Below are 24,826 nucleotides of genomic sequence, written 5' to 3'. Positions count from 1 at the left end.
ATTTTCAAATCATATGGTCAAATATTACTAGCATGTATCAAATGAGACAATGATCCATTCTGAGAAAATGATTCTCACTTTACATAAAGGAAAAGCCCAAAGTAAAAAGTTTCAGTAGCAGAGGGAGGGCACGATGCTCTAGACTCTCTCTGTTCGTCCTTGTTTCATGATCCAGTGGCCATCAGATCCCCCAACAAAGTCAGCTGTGAAGATTTATAGAGCTAATCACCCAGGAATGATCAACTTACCGGAAGACCTGGCAGACCTGGTAAACCTGGTATTCCATCCTTTCCTGGTTCTCCTGTCACACCAGGAAAACCCTGGGAGCCAGGATCACCCTGATCCCCTTTCATTCCTGAAATTGTACTGAGAGTTGGTTCCCCTTTGTCTCCTTTGGGTCCTGAAAGACCTGGACGCCCATGAAGGCCCTGACAAAGAGACAGGAGGCAGTAGTCAGGAGACGCAGACTTCATAGAATTCCGGCACCTAGCATTATGACCTAACGCAGAACCTTGGGTCCATATTGGCACTGTTCTAGGCACTGATGATGTTGTAATCTTGAATAATAGTTGCCCATTTATTTTTGTACCTTTTGTAAATTTTGAAATCTTTGAAGGGGAACCTCACCTTAATTCCTATTTTATCTTCAGGGGCCAGCACATAGCTAGGCAAAGGTAAACAATGTTGTGGAAGGAAGAAAGGGGAGAAAAAGAGAGGGGAGGATAGGTAGGTTAAAGTAGAAAGGACTTTAAGAGACTCTCTAGTCAGATTTCATGTTGCAGATCAAAACCTCAAAACTTTGTTTTAATCCCATCTTTCTTGTATGTGCTTTACAAAAGTAATTGTGAGGAGTGAAGGGCACTTGAAAGCTCCCACTGCTTCCTCAGGGTCAAAGTTTGGCAAGACTTACTGGAGACCCTGCTGGGCCCTGTGCACCCCCAGAACCTCGATCTCCTCTGGCTCCTTTAAGGCCTGGAAGGCCTATGAGACCTTGTGGACCAGGTGGGCCTGGTTCCCCGGGTAATCCATTGCTGGGGACACCACCGTCACAAGCACAGAAACCTGAGTCTCCTGGGAGAAAAAGACAACGTAGAACAAAGTGGGTCATCTTTTTCCAAGAAGAATGAAGAATTGATAGTGGTTATTTGTGACTTGAACAACTCAACAGAGGGCATCTGAAGGCTTGCAGAGAACACACTCAAATGAACTTGGTTCACTTTCTAGCAGAGTATGTCTGTGTTAGTGGTTCAGATTTTGCAAATCAGGGATGAGGCCCAGCCATCAGTGAGTCTAATGTACAGCCATAGTTGAGAACCACTGAGCTATACTAACCAGCTGAGAGTCTAGAATTCAAGCCACTCAAAGATTTTCTTCACCAAAATGTCTTTTCCCCTGACTTTGGTACACATGAGACAAATGTGTACACATTTTTGTATACATTGAGATAAATGCCAAATAAATAATGATAGGGATTTCAGCAAAGCACCTTTGAAGAGGTATCAAGGGGTCACTTATTGTCTAGAAAATAAGAATTGGTGCCAACATAGGTGACCCTGAGTTTCCCTAAGATTCTGAAGGGACTCTTCTTCCTTTTAGAAAATTGATGATTTCTAAGACTCTAAGAGAACAGTCTGTTTTTCAGATTAGTATTTCTCAAGTGTGATCCTACATGAGTCACCTGTGATAAGGCAGCTTGCTGGTTATCCCAGTCCTATCCCAGTCTTAATCAATCAGTCTCAGGAGGCCAGACCAAATAATTTAATTTTTAATAACCTCCCCTCAGTGATTATCATGTACAAAGAAGCTTGAGAATCCCTATTACTATTCCATACTTAGAGAAAATCTTTCAGCCCCATGGAAATACAGAAAGAGGAGCATCAGAAACGTCCCTGTTTTAGGAGTGTGAATGGTATCGAGAAATACGCCAGCTTTGTAGTGAGTTAGGTAAGGGCCAAAATTAACATCTAAGTTAATTTAATGCCCTTTTCCATCAAATAGTTTTCACTGGATCTGAATAGTAGAGAACAAGCTTTCAGACATTTCTTAACCAGCCTCTATATGCTTAGGCAATGACATTTCATGACAGAGCAATGAGAAAGGAGAGGAGTAAGTTAGAACTTCTCTGTTTGAGGTTGTTTGAGGCTAAGGAAAGCAGTTAATTCCTAAAGATTTTGAATAACTGAATCCTAGGCCATCCAAAAACCTCCCTTCAGTCAGTAATTTCACCTCTTCCTCCACCCTGGCCTAGGCCACAACCATAATGAATTGACTTATTGAGCATCTTCCACTCAGAGTAAGTGATAGAAGGGGGAAATAACCCAAAGGGAGCAAGGAGACAGATAGAATTAGTACAGCTGAAAGCTGAGGTCATTGATCAGTTCTCCAACATCAGTGGGCACTAGGGTTGTTTTCCTGGAGCCAGCTGGCTTTTCCAGAGTCACTGGTCTTGACCTGTTCAGAGCACTTTGCTTAAGGCTGAAGGTATTAAGTGGCTTACATCATTGGTCTTGCAAACTGGGAGGGGTAGCAGCATGCACTGGCTAACAGTCTGGGCTGCAGGTGGAGGAGACAGAAAAAGAAGCCTACGAGCAAGTTGGTCCTGTGTGACCTCCATTGCTAGCCAAGTCTTAGAGCCCAAATATAGCACTTCTAACAATCCTATAATCAAAGTTCCAAACAAGATCCACAGTTGCTTCTGTTTAGGTTCCCGAGGCTGTTAGTTTGCTCATTCCTCATAAAGCCTTCTCTAAGGAGTTTGGAGGACCAAGAAACTCAAGGGGACAAAATCACCTTTCACTCCTTTGAGGCCTGGGTTTCCTTTTGGACCTTGTTCTCCTCGGAGACCAGGGAACCCTGGCTCTTTGTTGTGTAGGGTTTCAGTCTCAAATTCTGGACCTTTGGGTGAAAGAAAGATAAAGGATTAGCAACTTGTATAAGCCTGATGACTCCCCTGACTAACCACAGCAGCTCAATCACTAAGGCCCAAGTCCTCGAAGCTGAACAACCAAAACAGAGCCAAAAAAATAACATTCAAGACTGGGACCCCAAATCTGCAGCAAGGAGTTAACAGGACCTCTGTTGGCTCAATTCACTCAACTAATATTTATGGAATGTCCATTATGTTCTAGGCAACGTACTAGACAGTGGGGTTACAGAAATGAGCAAGGTAGTTTCTGTAACTCAGCAGTGTCAATGTCTACCCCAGAAACCTCTATTAGGACAAAAGAGGAAAGAGGTGCAAGCTGCAGTGGACATGGGATTTTTAAGGTACAAAGAAACATTCTGGGCAACATTTCCAGCCTTTCTCTCAGAATCTAGAATCTCACACTCAAGTAGGAGATCTAAGGAGGACAAGCCCTGTGTAGGCTTTTAGCAGCCACTTCTAGGATCCAGGCTTGGCTGCTTCTTTTTTTCTTTTTTTTGAGATGGAGTTTTGCTCTTGTTGCCCAGGCTGGAGTGCAATGGAGCGATCTTGGCTCACTGCAACCTCTGCCTCCTGGGTTCAAGTGATTTTCCTGCCTCAGCCTCCTGAGCACCTGAGATTACAGGCATGCGCCACCACGCCCAGCTAATATTGTACTTTTAGTAAAGACAGGGTTTCTCCATGTTGATCAGGCTTGTCTCAAACTCCCGACCTCAGATGATCCGCCCGCCTCAGCCTCCCAAAGTGCTGGGATTACAGGTGTGAGCCACCACAGCCAGCTGGCTTCTATTTCTCTCAGGTTCTCAGCCCACCACATTGGAGCCCTATGGACCAGGGCAAGCACAAAAGAGCCAGTGCTGCTTCTTTAGGAGCTGAAAAAGCAGAGGCTTAAGGACTGAGAACAGTGAAAGATGGAGTGAGAATGGGTACAAACATGGAAGGCATTAGGCTCTAGTTTGCTTGTTCCTTGATGGAGAACACTCTGCTGTCATAAATAACTGGTAGAGGCAAGACTCTGACTTAGAGATGATGGGGCCTTCAGCACTGCCCCTCTGCAATTATGATGTATCCTGGCTTAGCTGTTTCACTTGTGAGACGACCCCTCAAAAATCATGACTGTTCTGCAGTCTGGATCACATCTGAGTCTCAAGACCAAAAAGAGAAATGAGTAACTTACTAGGTGGGCCTGGTGGACCTGGTGGGCCTGGCAAACCATCTCTGCCAGGGAGGCCAGGTGCCCCAATTGTGGTACGGCCTGGGTTTCCTTGGTCCCCCTTCAGTCCTGGAAATCCCTGAGGTCCTAGGGCTCCTGGGACACCTGAAAGAATAAGCCCCCACACAAATGCTTATTATATAATCCTACTCTCTGGGGCATTCCTATCTGTGGCATATGTTGGAAACAACTCCAAGGAAGAATTTGGGAAAGTATTTGCCCTTCTCTTGCATCAGAGTTAGAAGGATCCTTAGCGATCAATTACCTGTTAAGCTAATTTTCCCTCTTGGGAAACTGAGACCCAAAGAAGAGAGGAAACATGATCAGGGGCCCAGTATTTCTTAGTGGCAAACCCGAGAGGAAAATCTGGGTCTCTAGCCTTTCACTTCTTAATTTTTTTCCACCTTGGTGCTGGGGCCAGCTGTACCTTTTCCTGGTGGCTGCTTTAAAAACATAGGTATTTTCACAGCAGCCCAACTCCAAGGAATTTAGAGACTGGTGGCTTTAAAAGTAATAGCTATTGGGGGGTGGGGGCTAGGGGAGGGAGAGCAGGTAGGGGGAGATTGGAGAGGGAAAACATCAGAAGAAATACCTAATGTAGGTGACGGGTGGATGGAGGCAGCAAACCGCTATAGCATGTGTATACCTATGTAACACTCCTTCACGATCTGCATATGTGCCCCAGAACTTAAAGTATAATAAAAATAAATAAATAAAAGTAATAGCTGAGCTTTATATATGGGGCATCACTGCCTCCCAGACTCTGGAATGTTCTTTTTCTACATGTCACTATAGAATGACATATGGATGTGATTAATTCAAGAGTTACCCACAGGATCCTTGGACCATTTAGCGCCTGGCTGAATCCTACAGCAAGGTTTTGGGTACAAAATTTCCTCTGGGCTTTTGCTGCCCCTCTTGGCAAGCGTCAGTTGGGATGGTACATCCACAGGAGGGGGACACAGCTCCAGCAACTCAACCCTGGATCCCTCTTGTTGCTGCAAACCTCAATGACAGTCTAGTATTGCCGGTCCAGCTATGATACATTATTTAAGCCAAAAACAAAAGCTGATCACCCAGGCCCTACCCCCACATATGTTAGCCTTGGGCTGGCAGTCGGGTACCTACTGACTACAGTCTACCTCTTCTTTGACTTTGGCTAGGTGTATGCCCTGACCCAGAGGTACAGAAGGGAATGCTGGGAACCACAGTGCATAAAGGGCTGATCTGTGCAGGAAATGGGTTAGTTTTTTATCACCTGATAATGCTGGCAAGCCAGAGACACCAGAAGGGCCACGCAGGCCCTGGATGCCTTCATCTCCTTTAAGGCCTGGGACGCCAGGTACACCAGGGTCTCCAGGATTACCTGGCATTGTAATAAAAAAAAAAGGCAGTAAACCAACACAGAAGGGGCCCACAGATGCTGCAAAATGCCCAAGAAGAGGTGCAGGAAGCTGTCCTGGCATTAGAAGTGTCTTACTTGCCCTTTCCAAGTCTCTCATGCTAATGACATCACATGATAATGGGTCTTCTGGAGCCAAAGGGCCTTCTGGAGCCAACACTAGTGTATTAAGAATTGGTCTGGCCAAGGCCTGCCTTTCATGATAAGCTCTGGTAGGTACTAGGAAGCTCCTTCTTCTACCACTAATCTGCTGTAAAGCCTCAAATGTCTACCATTTGGTTTAAGATGTTGAAGTCCACTATTTATGTTGTACATACATGTTTCCTGGGAGTGGCACACAGGAAGCCACTGTCAAATATTAGTACCAAACAGTGCATGAGCTTAGAAGGTGAGAGGAGAGGGACAAGTTGGAAGATCCATGGAAGAGGCACTACAGTGGAAGCCTTTGGTCAAACAAGAAGTAGCTGGAGACACTGGGCATCTCAATCTTTGGAGAACATAAAGGGAAGAGATGGGCACGCACAATAACTAGGACAAGGAGAGGTGAAGACAGACTTTCTAAGCATCATACTTGTGAGGGCTCTCAGCCACTTGTTCCCCTAACCAAAGGTATTTTTCTATTTCCTATGAAATTGTTAAGCTCAAGCATGCATGGAATCATCTACATGAGGCCCTGAGTATTCCATGGTATCAAACTGAAGTCAGTTCAGCTCTGGGGTGGTTATCAATCATTCCCTAAGTATCAACAGGAGAACCATTTTTACCAAATTCAGGCCCAGGCAGAACCAAATCCTAGGCTTGGTGGACCGATCAGAAAAATGGGGCACTGGGCTTGGCTTCTCTGCCCGAAAGATTGGAGTTAGCTTTATTTCTTAAGCTCAGGAACCTTGAGGGGCTCTTGGGTGTGTCAGGTTTAGAAACAATTGAGTAACAAAGTGTCCTTTTAATAATTACAGGGGATATAAAATTTAACTCCCTGTCTTTATTTTCCACTCAAATTAATGAGAAGTTGGCACCTGAGATCACAGCACCATCTATATCGATGAAAACATCTGGGCCTGGCAGGCCAATGTCACCCTTTTCACCCTGAAAAGAGTAAATACATTAAACACAAATATTTCCATGACCTTATTACCCAAGATCTATGTACCATTAAAGCCCATCCCTAGTAAAATGAAAGGTTCTTCTTTCTATAACCGTAGATTTTTAAGGTCAACTTGTCCATAGGTTAATTTCAAAGTCCCATAAATTTCAGATGAAGGTGACACAAAGCAGACCAGAGGTCTGACATTCAATTGCAAACCTGTCAAGGACAAGGGATCCCAATTTTATTTTGCAACCCTACTCAAGGGCAGTTTGCTTCTGGGCCTTGGCTGTACCTAAATAGTGCTAAGGAGAGAACAGAGTTTTAACTTTTTTTCACTCTCAACAGGCCTGGGCCTCTACTACCATTACAACTCTTGTCAGTAGACGATGTCAGGCAGAGGAAATTAAAGGAGTTCTAATACTCCACAAAGAGGGATTTAGGTACTAAAAATACATACAGTGGCATATCTAGGGTGGGATGGTGGTAGTTATATGCCCCAGGTATAGGCAAAAAGGGGATGCATTGTCTGTAGAAAATTTAAAAACAATAGTAAAACCTAACAGTTGGCAATTCTAAGCAACGAGAACAAAATTTTCCTCGTCTTCGGGCTGGACTTGCTCCCACCAGCCCCTGCCCCTTAGTTTACCACTGATCAAGTAGTATCTAAGAAATGCTCATCAGCAGCTTTGTGTGTTCAAACTAGGTTACATCCATTTCTTAAGAAAAATTGAAATTTAAGAGGTCAAAATATTAAAAATACTTCATCTTATATAAACACATTTGTGGTAATTCACCCTTCCACCTCCCAACCCTGGAGTTTTCACTTCCCAACGTTACCTCAATTCCTAGGAATCCATTAAGCCCAGGAAAGCCTGGGGACCCCTTCTTGCCCTGTGACAGAAACACAGTTACCACTAAGTTGAAAGTATGAGAGCATAAGAGAGTCTGGTCTTTGGATTACGCCAGGGCAAATGGCACAGGGATTTTGGATGACATTCCAGGATGTGTATAGCTTCTATGTGACTCTGGAAGCTGTAAAATCTTCCAAAAGATAACATGGCAGTAGGTAGCCATTTACATATTAGGAGGTACAAGGGCCACAAAGCTAGACATGGATATAAGCAGGCTGGCCTTGCTAGTCCCTGATAACATGCCAAAGGTGTATGACCACAGCATGGCATAGCAAGGTACTGAACTTGACACTGGATACTCATCTTCTTGAGTGAAAAGAAAAGAGGACAGTGGCTAAAATTATACCAAAAAAGGGATATGAACAATTTGCATTATAAATAATGTCTCTCTTTGGCCATGTTAAGTAAAGCAAGGCGGACTTTTGACTGGGATTTTATACACTAAGGCGTTAATAATATTAACCAAAATACCTGTTGCCCTGGAGGGCCCTGGACTCCTTCCGAACCCATTGGACCCTGTAAAGAAAATAGTTACACCTTAGAAAGACCAATAGCCCACCTTAAAAAAGCCAGTAGACTGATATAACAAAGCTATCCAATTGAGTTCAGGATTTAGCAGCTCCCTCCCTCCCTCCCTCCCTCCCTCCCTCCCTTCCTTCCTTCCTTCTTTGAGACAGAGTCTTGTTCTGTCACTTAGGCTGGAGTGCAGTGGCACAATCTTGGCTCACTGCAACCTCCGCCTTCCAGGTTCAAGCTATTCTCCTGCCTCAGTCTCCTGAGTAGCTGGGACTACAGGCGCGCAAAACCAGGCCCAGTTAATTTTTGTATTTTCAGTAGACACAGGGTTTCACCACGTTGGCCAGCTGGTCTCGAACTCCTGACCTCAGGTAATCCACCCACCTTGGCCTCCCAAAGTGCTGGGATTACAGATGTGAGCCATGGCACCCGGCCTAATGACTTCTTTCTAAGTCCTAATCCATCAGACTGAATATCCACATGGAGCGTTTTTTTAAGAGCTAAATAAATGGAAACAGTTTAAGTAGCAGATGGAATTTGGTAGAAGCGCTGGGTGGTATTATACTTAGCCTGTATTAGTTCCAAGTCAGGAGATTTTTAAATAAATTATGGGAGGGCCTCATCTTCCACCTCAAATGCATTCTTTGTTGGTGATTTTATATACTTTCAAGACAAGGGAGGGGGAAAAGTAGAGAAGGAAATGGCAGGGTAATAGATAAATATGGCTAAATACTCAATAGACTCTTAATAAACTTCATGGTCAAGTTAACACAATTCTCTAAAATGTTACTTCTTTGAGGCTAAGGTTGGCCCACTACTTCTAGCTCAAGACCTCAGTGCCTGAAGCTGGGAATCAGAGAGGCTAATAGTTTTCCATTTGAAGTGAGATTATTATTGGAAACTGTTGTCTCCAGGCTTGTTTCTGTTCAATAAAGATTGTGCTTGACCTTCTTTATTCCATTCCTGTGCCACTTCCCTGTTTAATTCCCTCAGAATAGAATGGATTGAAAGCAAGGCAACATTCATATCATTCTTTAGGCTAGAAGACAATTATATATGACAGCAAGGAGATAAATAGGCTGAGGGGCCACCTAGAGTAGGGGGTGCCTCATTCCTTTTCAAGGGAGCCACTCAATCAAGGAAATGGGGCTAAGAGGAGAGAAGGAGGTTGTAGAAACCTGCCAATGGGTTGAGAAAGAGAAATGAGAAGCTTAGGTGGCCATCAAGTTGCAAAACATACAGAAACAGGAAAGAAATGGACTAGGTGACTTGACAGACCCAGACAAGTAACATTCCAGGTTCATACCCTAGGTCCTGGCAAACCAGGGATTCCCTTTTCTCCCTTTTCTCCAGTAGTTCCAAGGCCCTAAATGAAAAAAGAAACCACAAATTATAATATTTGTTTTCTCATCGGTCTCCTGGCTTCATCCAAAGCAAGGAGGCTATTTTAACCCAGCTCCACTGTTGCCTTAGCAAGGCTTACCATGCTGTCTCTTATCACTGCCTGAGAAGCACAAAGGGTCTGAATATAAAATGGACCATTCATTCAAGGTTCCTCTTTGGTTTTAGATGTAATGTCCCCACTACCCACAACACTGTTCCATGTATTTATAGTATCATGGGCTAACAGCATAGGAATGATTAAGTATCTAACCTTGTTGATTTTACAGATGGGGAAACCTACATCTAGATGGGTTAAAAATCAATGAGAAAGCCAGATCTTGTGTTTTTCATTTTGGGGACTTTTCCATTAGAATAGGCTGCCTTCTATCATCTAGGAACTTGACTTTTTGACCCACAAATGGAGGATTATGCAAATTCTTGGGGGCTGATACTAGGGAGAAGAGCAAGAGCTTTTCCCTGTTGGAGACATAATGAACACAACATCCTTTTGAGTGGGGAGAAGTATTTCTATATAGTAATAGTCTGAAACACTGCAGCTCCTGTACTGGGACTGTAGGGCTCTTGCCTGGCCCTAGAGATAGCCAAAGGGGACTGTGAGCTGGTCTCCAATCCCTCTTGCCCTGCTCAACAGAGGTGAGGGTTTGTAGCCATGAATATGATTGGGAATTCTCTAGGGAAAAGCAGGAACTCCAAGAAGCAGAGTGAGTAAGAGAAAACTTTCTCCCCTCTGGGTCCAATGCCACTGTCTGGGCCCCCAAGATACAGAAGAGTTCATTACCAAAGTGGATAAAGTTTTTCACAGTGAGGACATTTTGGTGTTGTTTAAAATTATACTTTTTGGAGCATAGATTTTAGCAAACAACATTTGGCTTATTGTGAAAGTAAAGGAGGCAATGAAGCATTCTCAAATGTAAGTTTGTGAAAGACACTAAATGTTGTGAAACATCTGTTGTCCCTTTGATGTGACCTGGCTCACCTGCTTTAATTCCATTTGTAGCTTTTTATTCCTTTTACATACATACTGAGAGTATTCCCATGAGTACCGAAAGCTGGTTGAATACCCCTTGGCTTTCTGGGCCCAGCGTTTTTCATTTTTGTTTTCTTTTGGCTAGTCATGTTTTTGTTTTTTTAATGTGGGTTGTTTTTACTGGGAGGTGTGTGTGTGTGTGTGTGTGTGTGTGTGTGTGTGTGTGTGCATGTGTGTGTGTGGCATCCAATTCAAAGTAGGCTTTGGTCACCTACTTACCTGTTCTCTTTTCTGCATTTATATAACTGTGCGTCAAATAGCTCAGCCTTCTTGCTACATTAAATTTCTAATTTGAAAGGCTCGTGGATTAAACTGAATGCAAACTTATTTGAAATATTATTTTTTTCTGCATCAAACCAAGGTATTCTGAAACTTGGTGGAATGTCTATTGGCTTCTAAGGTCAAACACTTCAAGAAGCCTTCTCTGACCTGTCCATGAAATCTGTGGCAGCCCATGCTGCCCCAAAGTCTTAAAGTGCCAAGATTGGTTGCATTTGAAAGTTTTGTAAGCACAAGGCTTATATTACATTCTCTTTTATCTTCCTCCAAGCCCCATTACTACAGTCCGAACACATACAAGGTGGTCCAGTAAATACTTGTTGAATTGAGTGGAATAATGGCTTAGAGAACAAAATTATTGCAAAGGATGAAGAAAAGAATGTTCAGGAACCATCTTGTGCTCCCATCTATCTTGCTCACAGTTATATATATATAAGGGGGCCTTGTACTTCTTCTCCAGAAAGCAGAAGAGTCTTGCTTTCTCAGAGGGTGTGAGAGCTTGTGCTATAGTGTAAACAAAAATAGACACATAAAAAAATGTAAAAAGGGAAAACAAAGAAAGAAGGAAAATTTGTGTGTGGGGATTAGAGCCAATGAAAGATAAATGGCTTGGCAAGACACTGGCTGTGCTGTAGGTTCAACTTTTCTCCCAGAACAGGGAGGCACTGTACAGGGACCCTGCTGAACAAACTGTTCTATCAAGATGCCCTGGGACTGGCCCCGACACAGTCAGTCCTCCTCATGAGTGATCTTGCAAATGCTGTTCCCACACTCCTACTTACCCATGGCTGAAAAGCCTCACTGGAGCTAGCTTAACTGTTTCCAGGCCTGCTCTCCTCGGCTCTGGACTCCTGATGCTTTTTGGTTCTGAGGAGGTTCAATTGAAGAACCCCATCTACCTAGTAGTTACCCCTACTGGGTAGGTGGGTGGGAACTTTTGATCTGCTCAATAGTTACCTCAGGATTTGCCAGTTTCTTCTCTTCTCCCTCCCCTCATCTATTCCATTTTTGCCTTCCCCTATGTTTGCTAGTCCCTGGGACAGAGGGCATGTGGATATACAATTCTCTCTGATGACCTCCATGGAAGGACCTGTGGCCTACAAGTGTGAATGTGTTGCTGGAGACAGTGGGATAAAATGTGTGAAGTGAGGAATGAGCCAGAAAATCAGGGATGTCTGGTCACTGCAGAAGGGCTGAGAGAAAGAAGGTGAGACACAAATCTGTGAGGTTGGGCACTTTGTCTCTTACAAAGATTTGGACTCAGATAGGAAGAAAACAAATAGTTAAAGGGAACATTTTGGATTCCCTAGAGATTTCTCTGCTCAGTGCTGCCTTGTTTCTGAGTGAGTGTGTATAATTGAAAACTGATGTGAAGGCTTTGGATTTGAGAAGTACATTTCATCTGAAAAGTCCAGAGTATCACAAATATATTACTACTTTTCTCCTCATAACTTTCTATCTTAAGGCATTCATAGATGGTCCTATGAATGTTCCCATTAAACAGATAGAGATATTAGGACTGAAGGAGTTACCTGATTTGGCCAAGGTCACAGGTTAAATCTGTGCCAGAGTGGACTGAGAACTCTGGTTTCTTGATTCCCACCCTATGAAAACATGTTTTTCTATGTAAAGGGGTTACTTTCCAGCTCTCTTTACAATCAACTGGGGTTTCTATTTTTCAGCCCACACTCTGAAACACTGGAAATACTGAGCTTGAAATAATACTGCAATTTATCACCATGAATTGTCATCAGTCTCTTTCTTTTACAGGACAAAAGGGAACGGGTTGAAATTGCAGCAGGGGAAATACTCTGGGTTCAGATGTGGAGGTGAAGACGAGGGAGGGAGTGTGAGACAGTGAAGCCAAGAACACCCAAGGAGATCATAACATCCTTTTTAGAGATTTAGAGATAAAAACCCCACCACGACTGGGATTAGAACAAACTGGACTGTGGGGGGCAGTATGGTATGGCGAAAAAGCCCCAGACTGGCTAGAATTCAAGAAAGCTGAATTTCAATCTCAGCTCTGCTAATCACTAGCTGTGTGATTCTGGACAAACCTCTTTACCCATTGAGGCTGTGGTTTCCTCATCAGTACAAGGGAGATGAGCCTGGCTCACCTTGCTTACCACCTCACAGGGACAATGCCAGGTGGCTAGAATCTATGTGCAATGCTCTACAAAGAAAGGTGAAAACCTGATTCCCAAACCCACTTGCAAAGTACTTTCTTCTGTACTGTCCAATAGAAACATAATGCGAGCTACTGTGTTATTTTCATTTTTCTAGTAGCCACATTATTAGAAAAGCAAAGTAAACAGAGATTAATTTAAATGATATATTTATTTTACTTAGCCAAATATATATAATAAATATTATCATTTTAACATTGAAGTAAAAAATGTTACTGATATATTCTAGATTTCTTTTCACACTATGTTTTTTAGATCTGGTGTGTATTTTACGCTTACAGTACATCTCATTTCAGATCAGCCACATATAAAGGGCTCAGTAGCCACACATGGCTGGGGGTTATCTGATTGAACAGGACAGCCTTATATTTTGTAAAGAAACTTCACATACATTATTAGTTGGGTCTTAAAAGAATTGAATATTGAATATATGCATGTTGAATATCGAATATATGCATGTTCTCACTAATATGCGGGAGTTAGTAAAGTTTATCCCATGGATATAGAAAGTAGAATGAATGATACCAGAGGCTGGGAAGGGTGTGAGTGTGGGGTTGGGGGAGAGATGGAGAGAGGTTGGTTAATGGGTACAAACATAAAGATAGAATGAATAAGTTCTAGTGTTTGATAATGGAGTAGAGTGACTACAGTTAACAACAATGTACTGTAGATTTCAAAGTAGCCAGAAGAGAGATTTGAAATGTCCCCAACACATAGAAATGACAAATGTTTGCAGTTATGGATATCCTAAATACCCTGACTTTATCATTACACAGTCTGTGCATGTAACAAAATATCACATGTACCCCATAAATATGTAGAAATATTTTATATCAATAAAAACTATAAATATGACCATTATCAAGTTACAGATAAAAAGAGAGGTTCAGTGACTTGCCAAAGTCCCAGAGCTGGGGCTGGGTCTAAAGTTTGGGTGTTTTGTGTCCAACACTAGGGTTCTCTTCCTTTCTGGTTCATTAGATACAGAGGTGATTAAAATCAAGGGGACTGAACAGATGATTCTCCATGCTCCCTTTATTTCTATGGAGTAATAAGAATCATCATGGAAGGAACCTGGGCCACCGGCTCCACTGCCTCTGCTTTCTGGCCACCCATAGAGACCCAAACTATTTCAAAGTACTGTAGTGAAGGAATGGATTCATCCATCCCCTTTGGTCGAGCAAGAACAGGCAGGCCTAGTCATCTTTGATTCATCTATTTCCCTCCTGATACCTACTTCCAATCCATGAAAATCTTGTCAGGTCCTTCAAAACATATCTTGTGATTTAAAAGATACATTAAACAAATGTAATGTATTGGTCCTGTTTGGCTTCTTATTCAAACAAGGCAACTGTAAAAATATATATACCTATAAGACAATCATAAATTTGAATTCTGCCTTGTTAACTGATATTAATTATTGATCACAAATTACTGATGATGATATTGTCACTGTCTTAAAAAGCTCTTATCTTTTAGAAATACACAGGTATTTGTGATGAAACGATATGTCTATTATTTGCTTCAGATTGGCCATAAGTTGCTAATTGTTGAAACTGGGTGATGGGTACATGAGGGATCATTGTATCATTCTCTCTGCTTTTGTAAATGTTTGAAATGTTCCATAATAACAAGGTTGAACATTTTTACACTGTGAATCCATCCACTTCTTTCCATTTCCATTGCTGTCAGTATAGTCCACGTCATCACCACCATCTCTTGCCTGGACTATTGCAATAGCCTCTGTGTTTACTCTTCCACCCTTCCCATTCCCTCTCTTCTTCCCCCCACAGCCAGAGTGATCTTAAAAACACAAGTCAGAGCCTTTGAATGGCTCCCCATTACATTGAAAATAAAAACCTACATTGACCTGTGAAGGTAGCCAAAATCTGGTTCCTGCTTTTCTATCTGAAATTATTGGCTTTGCTTACTCTGTTCCACTTACTCACCTTCTTACTGTTCCTCAAAAGTACTGAGGTTTTCTTAACCTCAAGGTCTTCACACTTACAGTTCCCTCAGCCTTAAACTCTCTTTCCGATCTTCCCAAGACTTGCTCCCTCATAATGTATAGGTCTCAGCTCATATATCACTTCCTCAGAAAGGCCCTTCTTGACTGTTCTGTCCCAAGTAGCCCACTATGTTCCCCAACCACCCTTCATCACTTTACCCTTCTTTCATCTTTTGTATATTACCACTATATGAACTTGTTATGGATTCATCTGTTTATCGATTTCTTGTTTTCCCCTCACTCTTGCATTAGAATGTAATCTCAAGGACAGAAACTTTTACTTAGTTACTGTTGTAACCTCCAAGTCCAGGAAAATGCCTGGCACACAGGGACCCTCAAAAGGTAATTGATGAGTGTAAGAATCTAAGCTAGAAAGGCAAATATGAAAGTGGACATAGGATTACTAAGATTAGCTACCATTTACTGAATGATAAGTGCTAGACATGTAGTAAGCCCTTTTCATGCATATTATCTCATTTAATCCTCATAGCCACCCCATCATTCTCCCCTTTTTTGTAGGTTAGGAAACTGAGGCTCAGAAAAGTTAAGAAATTTTTCCAGGGTCACATAGTTAGAAACTGGCAAAATCAGAAGTCAAGCTTAGGTTTGTTTTAACTCTAGAGCTTGAGCTAATAAACTCTAAGATACACAGCCTCATGGGGAACGATGCTTATGTCTCCATGTGTTTGAGAAGCAAGAACATCTCCTTAAATGCCTTCTAATAATGAAGATGGTGGCATTCTCTACAATATCCATGGGAAGAGGTCTTTCTGTTAGCCTTCTATTGGTACAACTTTTGTCTAATCAGACCCTTGAACACATGTTGATCAAATAGAGAGACTTACCGGAAAGCCTGGAGGGCCACTTATGCCTGGAAAACCTTTAGGCCCTGGTTCACCCTGGAAAATCAGCTAAAGGTTAGTGAGTGGCATCAGGAAGCAGTGAACACACAGGAGGATGGCTCTCTGAAAATACTTGGACTGAGGAGTAGGGGACCAATGAGTTATCAAGATTAGGGCAGCAGAGAGTGGTGCAGATTCCTCAGGCTCCCTAACTAGAAGCTGTACCAGCATGTCTTAGTTCATGGAGCTCTTTGCTGTGGGAGGAGGATTACGGACCATAACTGTCTAAAACAGAATGTCAGATACTGAGGCTAATTGGGAGACAGAAAGGATGATTGTCTGTTTTCTTTCTGGTGGAAGAAGCTGTTCAGCACGATTTCCTATGGGAAATTACAGGCAGCAAAGAAATCCATAGTTTTGGGAAAAGGGTAGAAATTACAATTTGGATAGGGACACAACAATCTGAAAATCATAGAAAAGCTCCCTAAGTTTTGGGAATGATCAAGGAAGCAGACAATCTCTTTTGTGTTCCCAGATCATTCCCAAATCAATGACAACTTTCTGTCAACCTGGAGGGGCCTGGGGCTGTTGCTTCCACAAAGACAAATGTAAAGAAATGAGACTAAACACATTCCGCTGCCTAGGCCCCTTGGCCATGGGAAGAGAATCACAAAGCTTAAAGGTACCCTGGAAGGAAATGCAAGTTACTGAAAGATATCTGCACATCTTAACAGTATACAGGCATTCAACTACAACCATGTAGGTAGTATACACTCACTCACAAAAAATACAGATCATAAAATATTTCAGTTAACCAGGTCTATAGTGTAAGCTTTGGTAGTTTAGATCAGGTGAATTAGGGCATCTCTTGCCACTTGTTGACAGTATATCCTATTTTCAGGGTCATGTTTTAAGGGCAAATAACTTCTTTAAAAAGATAATTCAAGAGCAGCTATTCATACCCTATGTGTTCTGTCACAGTACTTTGGGGACACCATAAGCATTGAGAGGGTTGAGAGTTAGGAGGAAAAGACAACTATTTAATGTTTGTTTTAGTATATTCCGCATATCAAAAATTGAATATGAAACACTGAAACAGAGAAAATAGCACTTAAATGAATACTCAGATGCCCAGGCACACTTATACCTACACACCAAGAAACAAACTGTGTCTTTTAAGAAAGCTTTTCTTAAGGGACAAAATAAAGAAGACATTTTGCTCTCACCCCTAAACAAAAATCCATTACCTAGAACCCTCTATACTTTCAGTATTGTCTGGTTATTAAAGTTCTGGTATTATAATTATAGGAAAATGTTTATTCATTTTTCCTATTCTTAAATGTTTACTACCTTGGATCCTTTCTTCCCTTTGGGGAATCCCATGAATTCCAGCTCTCCAGTAGATGGTGGAGGTCCTGCTGGGCCAGGGAGGCCTACATCCCCCTGTAAGATCAAACGGGACATTAAGCAAAGTGTAAACCATACCAACCATTTCTTCAGAGGGAGAGTTTGTCCTCTGGATGTAAATCACAAATAAACTGTCTCTTACTTTGGCCTCTTCACCCTTGTGGCAATGAGGAAACAAAACTTTCACTGCCAAAGGGAGAGAGGAATTGTAAGCCCAACCAATGCAATTCATACCAGCACTGCAGAGGGAATAGCAAGATGGATAAAAGGAAACTTTAAGTTCATAGTTACTATGAAAGGATGTTTAGAAGAAAGTAAAAAAGGAATCAGAACAAAGTGAATGGCTACCTCTTGGCAACAATGATCTGACTCTAAGTGGTGTAATCCTTGCTCACAGCCCAAGCAGAGGCAATGACTCCCATGTTAGAACCCTGGAGGCAAGAGTTGCTCCTTCAGAAGGCAGTGCAATTGTAAGAGAAGGGTGGGAATGGCAAGCTCTCAGCCTTGCTTGAAGCTCTGAAATCACCATGACATTTGTAAAGACAGAAATGAGAGAAGGAGGAAAATAAAAGAGAATTGTGAAAGAGAGGTTAAAGAAGAGAGATAGAAGAGAGAGAGAGATACAGAGAGAGAGAGTAGGACAAAAAGGAAGAGGAGGAGGAAGTGGAGGAGGGGGAGGAGAAGAAAGGGTGGAGTGAAGAGGGGAAGCAGAGACAAGGGAAGAGAAGGGAACAGAATTCACAAAACACCAAGGAAAGACTTAGGTGGAAGGAAAAGAAAGAATCTATTTCAAGGGAATATATTTGTAAGACATACACCTTCCACAGGTAGGAAGCAGGGAGATGACAATATTTTGAGGGGAAAAGAATCACAACAGCCCATGTGTGGCATGTGCACATGAGCCCTCAAGAGATCCCATCAGAGAATCTATGTGGGTTGGGAAATGCTAATTTCTCAAGGCGAAAAACAAATTCACTTACACAAGTAGGCACATGTGTGTAATCAGATACATTTCTTGCAGCAAACAGAATGCAGATTGTATTTTCTAAAAGCTATTTACCTTGACTCCTTTCTCTCCTTGAAAACCTAGCCCCATATTCCCCTAGGGAACAGGGATACAGGGAGGAAAAACAAAATCAATTACTAAATAAGCTCTGGGAACATAAATTGAAATGCAATCTTTTTACCAGAAAGTAGGGTTAACCAAACCAATATCCCTCTGGGAAATCCAGAGTACTTAGGGGTATGAAGCAAAATGCCCCAAGACAGAGTATACTTACATCAGGACCAGGAGGACCGGGAGGCCCTGGGAGACCCTAGATTAAGAAAAAATAAGAAAGAAAAGAGTTAGTACTTGTCAGTTTCAGTTAAAAAGAACGCAGCATGTTGAGAGTCACTCCCCAGTGACTCAGCCCTCCTCCCTGCTTTGGCATAGTAGATTGTAGCTGCCTCTCCTATGGTTCCCTTTTATCTCCTTTGAAATTTCCCAAATTGACCTGGTAATCACATTAATGCTAAGATAGTGAAGACTTCATGTGTCTTTCCTCCCAATAGGCCAGAATTTTTTTTTTTTTTTTTGAGACGTAGTTTCGCTCTTGTTACCCAGGCTGGAGTGCAGTGGCGTGATCTCGGCTCACCGCAACCTCCGCCTCCTCGGTTCAGGCAATTCTCCTGCCTCAGCCTCCCAAATAGCTGGGATTACAGGCACGCACCACCATGCCCAGCTAATTTTTTGTATTTTTAGTAGAGACGGGGTTTCACCATGTTGACCAGGATGGTCTCGATCTCTTGACCTCGTGATCCACCCGCCTCAGCCTCCCAAAGTGCTGGGATTACAGGCGTGAGCCACCGTGCCCAGCCCCAGAAATTTTTAAATGATGACATTTGGTGAAGCTAAGCCAAAGTACTGAGTAGTGGGATTTCTTGCACTGGAAAGAACAATGTGGGGACACAGCTTTCCCAGAACCACATAGATGACTGGCTATGTTCTTCTTCTACCAGTGATGATAAACAGGTTTTGTGTCAGAAAAATGGGTAGGTAGGTAGAGCTGCCCAAGATGCAGTGTTAAGAAGGACTTTGAAGCTTTTTCAGTGTTCAGGGTGGGTGATGGTGGTGGTTGTATGATTAATTAGCAATACCTGTCATGGGTGAGGAAGTGGCAATAGATGTGTCAGGGATCTGCCATCCCTGGGCTCTAGGTTGAGCTAGGCTAGGAGGCTTTGGAGGCACAGATTGGATGGTCAGAGAGACTCTGATAAATAACTCCAGTAGCTCCTGGCAAGAGCATGCTTTACTTTAACCCTCCAAGAATGGAGGCTGCCCTTGTTCACCAGGACCTAAATTACAGAGGCTTACACTGAATCCATAGCATGGCAGGGAAGACAGTGATGTGAATACTGCGATCACACACTAGGCTTAAATTGATCTTACTTGTAATCCTGGTGGTCCTGCAGGTCCTACAGCTCCAGGAGATCCGGGTGCTCCTTGTGGGCCCTAGAGAGGCGAGTTTTACCAAGTTCAAAAAGCAAGGCAGTTTTCCAAGAAAAAAAAAAAAAAATATATATATATATATATATTCACGAAAACTGTACAAGAATGTTCATAGCAACTTTATTCATAATAGTAAAAAATTGGAAATCTTCCAGTTGCTCAATGATACAAGGATTGATAAACTCTGATACATTCACACAGTGGAATAAATACCTATAATAAAAGGTAGCAAACTACTGATATATGAAACAATATGGATGAATCTCAAAATCACTGTGTTAAGTGAAAGAAACCAGACCCAAAAGGCTACAGGTTATATTATTCCCTTTACATGAAGTTCTAGGACTGGCATAATGGAGAAATAATTAGGATCGTGGTTGCTTTTGGGGTGAATTGGGGTAGAGATTGACAGGGAAGGAGCGGGAGAAAACTTTTTGAGGTGACAGTAATTTTCTATATCTGAATAGACACTTAGATTACATACGAGTATGCATTTGTCAAAACTCATCAAACATATACTTAAGATTTGTGTGTTTCATTGTATGTAAATTTTATATAAAATGAAAAACCTACAAAGAAATATTGAAGTCTAATTAAAGATAGGCATGCTATAGGATTTAGAAGTAAGTGAACTCTTCTCTACTATTTACTTTGAAATTCATTAAAAATAGGATGGATTAAACACTGCATGTTCTCACTTATAAGTGGGAACTGAACAATGAGAACGCATGGACACAGGGAGGGGAACAACATGCATTAGGGCCTGTCAGTGGGTAGGGTCGGGGGACAGAGAGCATTAGGAAAAATAGCCAATGCATGCTGGGCTTAAAACCTAGGTGACAGGTTGATAGGTGCAGCAAACCACCATGGCACACGTTTACCTATGTAACAAATCTGCATGTCCTGCGCATGTACCCCAGAACTTAAAAATAAAAAAATAAGATGGATTGATGGACAGATAGAGGGATGGATAGATGGATAGAAGAAGGATAAAACAAGGACAGCTGGCCCTCTGTATATGTGGGTTCCACATCTGTGGATTCAACCAACTGTAGATTGAAAATATTTGAAACAATGGATGGTTGCATTTGTATGGAATATATGCAAACTCTTTTGTCACTATTCCCTAAACAATACAGTATAAAAACTTTTTACATAGAATTCACATTGTATTAGGTATTATAAGTGACTTAGAGATGATTAAAAGTATAGGGGAGGATGTGTATAGGTTACAGGCAAATATGACACCATTTTTTAAATAAGAGATTTGTGCATTCATGGATTTGGGTATCCATGAGAGGTCTTGAATTCAATCTCCCATGGATACCAAGGGATGACTGTATAGTAAAATATTAATGGTATGTGTGTTCAAGGCCAAATTCACTCGACCTTGCTCTATATTTGAATTTTTTCCTATTAGAATGTTATTTAAAAAACAAAAACTTTAAAAAGAAAGCAAAAGAGTTATATTGATATCAGATACAGTACACTTCAAGACAAATAATGTTACCAGAGATAAAGAAGGACATTTCAAAATGATAAAATAGGTCAATTTATCAAGAAGACATAACAATCTTAGATGCCTATGGACATAATAGGAGAGCTTCAGAATACACGAAGCAAAAACTAACAGAACTTCAAGTAGAAACAGTCAAATCTGCAATTACAGTTGGATATCTTAACATTCCTCCTTCTCCAATGAACAGAAACACTAAACAAAAATATCAATCAGGACATAGAAGATCCAAACAATATTATCCATCGCCTTTGCCTAATGGATATTTATAAGGTCATTATACCCAGCAACAGTTTAATACATATTCTCTTCAAATGCATATGGAGCATTCACCAAGATAGATCATATGCTGGGCCATAGAACAAACCTTAACAAATTTAAAAGAACTGAAATCACACAAAGTGTTCTCTCTAATTGCAATAAAATCAAACTAGAAATCAATAATCGAAAGATAGCTGGAAAGTTACCAAATATTTGGACATGAAGCAACACACTTCTAAATATTCCATGGGTCAAAGAAAAAATCATAAGGGAACTTAGAAAATTTTTGAACCGAATAACAACGATGTTAAACATAAGATAGTGAAACTACAAGAGAAAAATTGTCTGGATAAATGTCAATTTCCAACGAGGGAGCAGGAATAATGTAGCATGGGCCTGGGTAAGGGACGGAGAGGGTAAGAGAGGTTAGAACTCAGACAGGAGGAAAAGAAAGGAGGGGTTCAAAGGGTGTCCAGAAATAAATGATAGTATGAACATTGTTTTGAAAATAACTAGCCATCTGTCATCACCTTGCTGATCACAAATACCTTATTCAGCCACCAAATATCGTCTCCCCAAATCGAAGCAGTTTGTATATCATGCCTGTGTATGTGGACCAACATTGTGCCTTTGTGGGCAGAGAAATAAATATCTAAGAGAAGCTATGCAGCAAGTACAGTGGATGTTGTTCTGTAAATTGAATGAATATACTATCTAAGCCAATTGTTTTGCCCTAGGGAATATGTATGGCTTTGGTGCTTATTCAGCTCTGTTTCTGTGTGTGCTTGCACACATCCCATTTTGTGCCCACTTTTTCTCACGTAACTCCGTAACTCCCTATTTAGAAAGCCTCCTCCCACTGCTAGCTAGTCTAAACACCATTCGCACTTCTCAGAAGCTACCTTCTGTATCTTAGACATAAAGACTCCTATGACATATCCTTAAGTGAATGGCATCCCTTCTCAAGTTGCTGTGGAATTTTTATGCCACATTCCTATTAGTTTTTCCCACCCTTGGGGGCAGGGACTATGTCTACATTGTCTCAGAGAGTACTCGTAGCATTTTGCTCATAGTAGGTGCTCAATATCAGTTGAGGACTGAAAAAAGAGAGAGGGAAGAATGAAAGAGTGAATACAGGAAAGGGAAAGAAAGAAGAAGGAAAGAAGGGCTTTTTTCTTAAGCTGCTTCAAGAAAACAGTGATGACAATGTGGAATCTCAATGAAAAATAATGCTCTTATTAACACAACTCACAGCCTTACATAGACTCAGTATTTCAAGAGTCCCTAAAAGGAATTTCTGTGTGGAATACCTTTTAAAGCAGTGTGCTCTACTTTTGATTTACCCACAACACTCAACACACAGAAAACATTTAGTAGATGCTTGCTGAATGAAAGGCAAAATACTTTCCTAGGATAAAGTACATCCCAGTGAATACATAGGTCTCTGGCCTAAAGTCTGAAAGCCTACTCGTCATGCAACTTGAGGTGGACAGTTCATCCTCTCAGTGCTTTCTCATTTGGAAAATGTCAATACTGTGACCCATTCTACTTCAACTGTCTAGATTTTCCTTGAGGTCTACAAAGACCTTTAAGTATCATAGAGGAGAATGAAAATGCACCATTAGTGATTGTTAGTCAACACTGAGAGCTCAACGGACAAATAACAACTTACAGTGATTCCATCCAGTCCAGGCAGCCCAGGATCCCCCTGAGAAACAGACAAAGGCAGGTCACTGAAGAGTTTAATAAATTAAGCCTGCAATATTTCAGATAATTAACGTAACATTATCACAGGGACAAAAACACATCTTGGAATCTTGGGCCTCCTCTGCAAGATCCTGTGTTTTAAATAATGCATGAATTGGACATATTCAACTGTGTAGACTGTTTACTTTTTTCCGTAAGAAAAATCTGGACTGTAGAAGACATATATTATAGCCTTGGCTGAACAGGATTTCACATTTTACTTGGATTAATTAATTTTCACCTTTGCTAGGAACTTATCAATTAGAAACTACTTATGCGGGCTGGTGATTTTCCTACTCCTTTTGGAGGAAAGCAAAGCTACCTTCCTGTGTGCCTTCATCCCCAGAGATTCTGTGCCCATATGTATACAATGCAAATCAGACATTTCAAGGGAAAATCAACAGAGCATACAGTCTCTGATTACGTTTTAATTACTTTGCCGCATCTTTAGTTACTGCATGAATCAGTAATAAAACCATCTTGTGAAAATTGCTGTGTTCCATTAGATCCAGAGTCTCTTTGATTTTTGGTGAGACCATTTAATCAATTTTTGCTAAGACAATGACCAAATTTTGACATCTGCTAGTCTTACTCCACTTGGCTTACAGTAGAAAATCAGCTCTCTGTAGCACGGAAAGAGCACTGCCTGAGTTTTAGCTCTTTGGTGAGCTGGCTGTGTGGTTTTGAGCAAGTCAGTACACCTCAGTTTTTCTATCTGTAAAATGAGCAATATGAGTCTGACAATCATGTGGTCCTTTCCAACTCAAACATTCTATCTTCTACTATGGCTTCTATAGTTAGAAGCCCATACCCTAAATCTGGTCCAGCTCTCCAGCCACCCACCCTCATTACTGCCTTCCAAAGTGATTTCCAATGTCCCGGGCTCTATGCACTGATGGAAGACAGAAAAGAGCCATCAGTTAGCTCAGTGAGCTCAGTGCATCTTCTCTTCAGATGTTGGGCACATAGATTCTCATTTGCTACCAGGGCAATGGTGGACTCGTGTCCCGCTCTGCAAGGGAATAGGGCCAATTATTTGGAGCCAGGGTTTACTGAGGTCCCACAGGATCCCAGGCAACACAGTCACAAGAACACAGAAGGTTACTGTCAATTCTGGGAAGAGATGAAAGTTTCCAGCCAACCGCAGGGCTGGCTGATGGTCAAATTTTGCAGACATCCAGGGGCCCGGCTAGGGTGATGGGTTGGTGTGCAGGGACAGAGAAGGGCAGATCCAGGATCTTTGGCTAATGGCAATGTTGAGATGGACAGAGACATACATGGCTTCAAACCAAGGTATACCGACATCAAGGATTCCAGAGTGGACAAAAGGTATCTGCATCCAGGAAATGTCTTGGTTTGTCAAAGAAAATGATACCCATGCGAACTGTTTGTTTGCTGATCTGTCTCCTATTTTTGGTGTATCCTGTAGAGCAAATCTCTTTGACATTATAGTTGCAAACATTTATGTTAATGTTTCCACCACAAAAAGCTCCAGATCCTTTTAAATCCAGCTTGGGCTGGATTTAAATAGAGACACAGATGCTAGTTCTGGAACTGTTTTCATTGGAGGTGGGGCCCAATGCTGGCGAACCCAGCTTATAGCC

The 24,826-nt window shown here is 41.7% G+C and overlaps 1 protein-coding gene across 1 annotated transcript in view; it reads right to left on the bottom strand.

Moving 5' to 3' along the window:
- The window catches only part of COL4A6 (collagen type IV alpha 6 chain), a 292,939-nt gene that overhangs the window by 33,020 nt on the left and 235,093 nt on the right, over positions 1-24,826 (bottom strand). Inside the window, exons 8-22 of the mRNA XM_012451697.2 lie at positions 23,149-23,184; positions 19,640-19,702; positions 18,489-18,524; positions 18,269-18,310; positions 17,152-17,244; positions 15,805-15,858; positions 9,359-9,418; positions 8,008-8,052; positions 7,463-7,516; positions 6,555-6,624; positions 5,395-5,502; positions 4,101-4,241; positions 2,791-2,895; positions 911-1,071; positions 249-428 (exon numbers count right to left, since the gene is read on the bottom strand). Coding sequence (XP_012307120.2) covers positions 249-428; positions 911-1,071; positions 2,791-2,895; positions 4,101-4,241; positions 5,395-5,502; positions 6,555-6,624; positions 7,463-7,516; positions 8,008-8,052; positions 9,359-9,418; positions 15,805-15,858; positions 17,152-17,244; positions 18,269-18,310; positions 18,489-18,524; positions 19,640-19,702; positions 23,149-23,184 — 1,248 coding nt within the window. The remainder of the gene's footprint in view (positions 1-248; positions 429-910; positions 1,072-2,790; positions 2,896-4,100; positions 4,242-5,394; positions 5,503-6,554; positions 6,625-7,462; positions 7,517-8,007; positions 8,053-9,358; positions 9,419-15,804; positions 15,859-17,151; positions 17,245-18,268; positions 18,311-18,488; positions 18,525-19,639; positions 19,703-23,148; positions 23,185-24,826) is intronic.

Source organism: Aotus nancymaae, unplaced genomic scaffold (assembly GCF_030222135.1).
Source record: "Aotus nancymaae isolate 86718 unplaced genomic scaffold, 86718_ANA_hifiasm-v0.15.2.pri h1tg000004l, whole genome shotgun sequence".
NCBI classification, from domain to species: domain Eukaryota; kingdom Metazoa; phylum Chordata; class Mammalia; order Primates; family Aotidae; genus Aotus; species Aotus nancymaae.
Note: the sequence above shows the minus strand (reverse complement) of the source record. Positions and strands in the feature narration are given on the sequence as shown.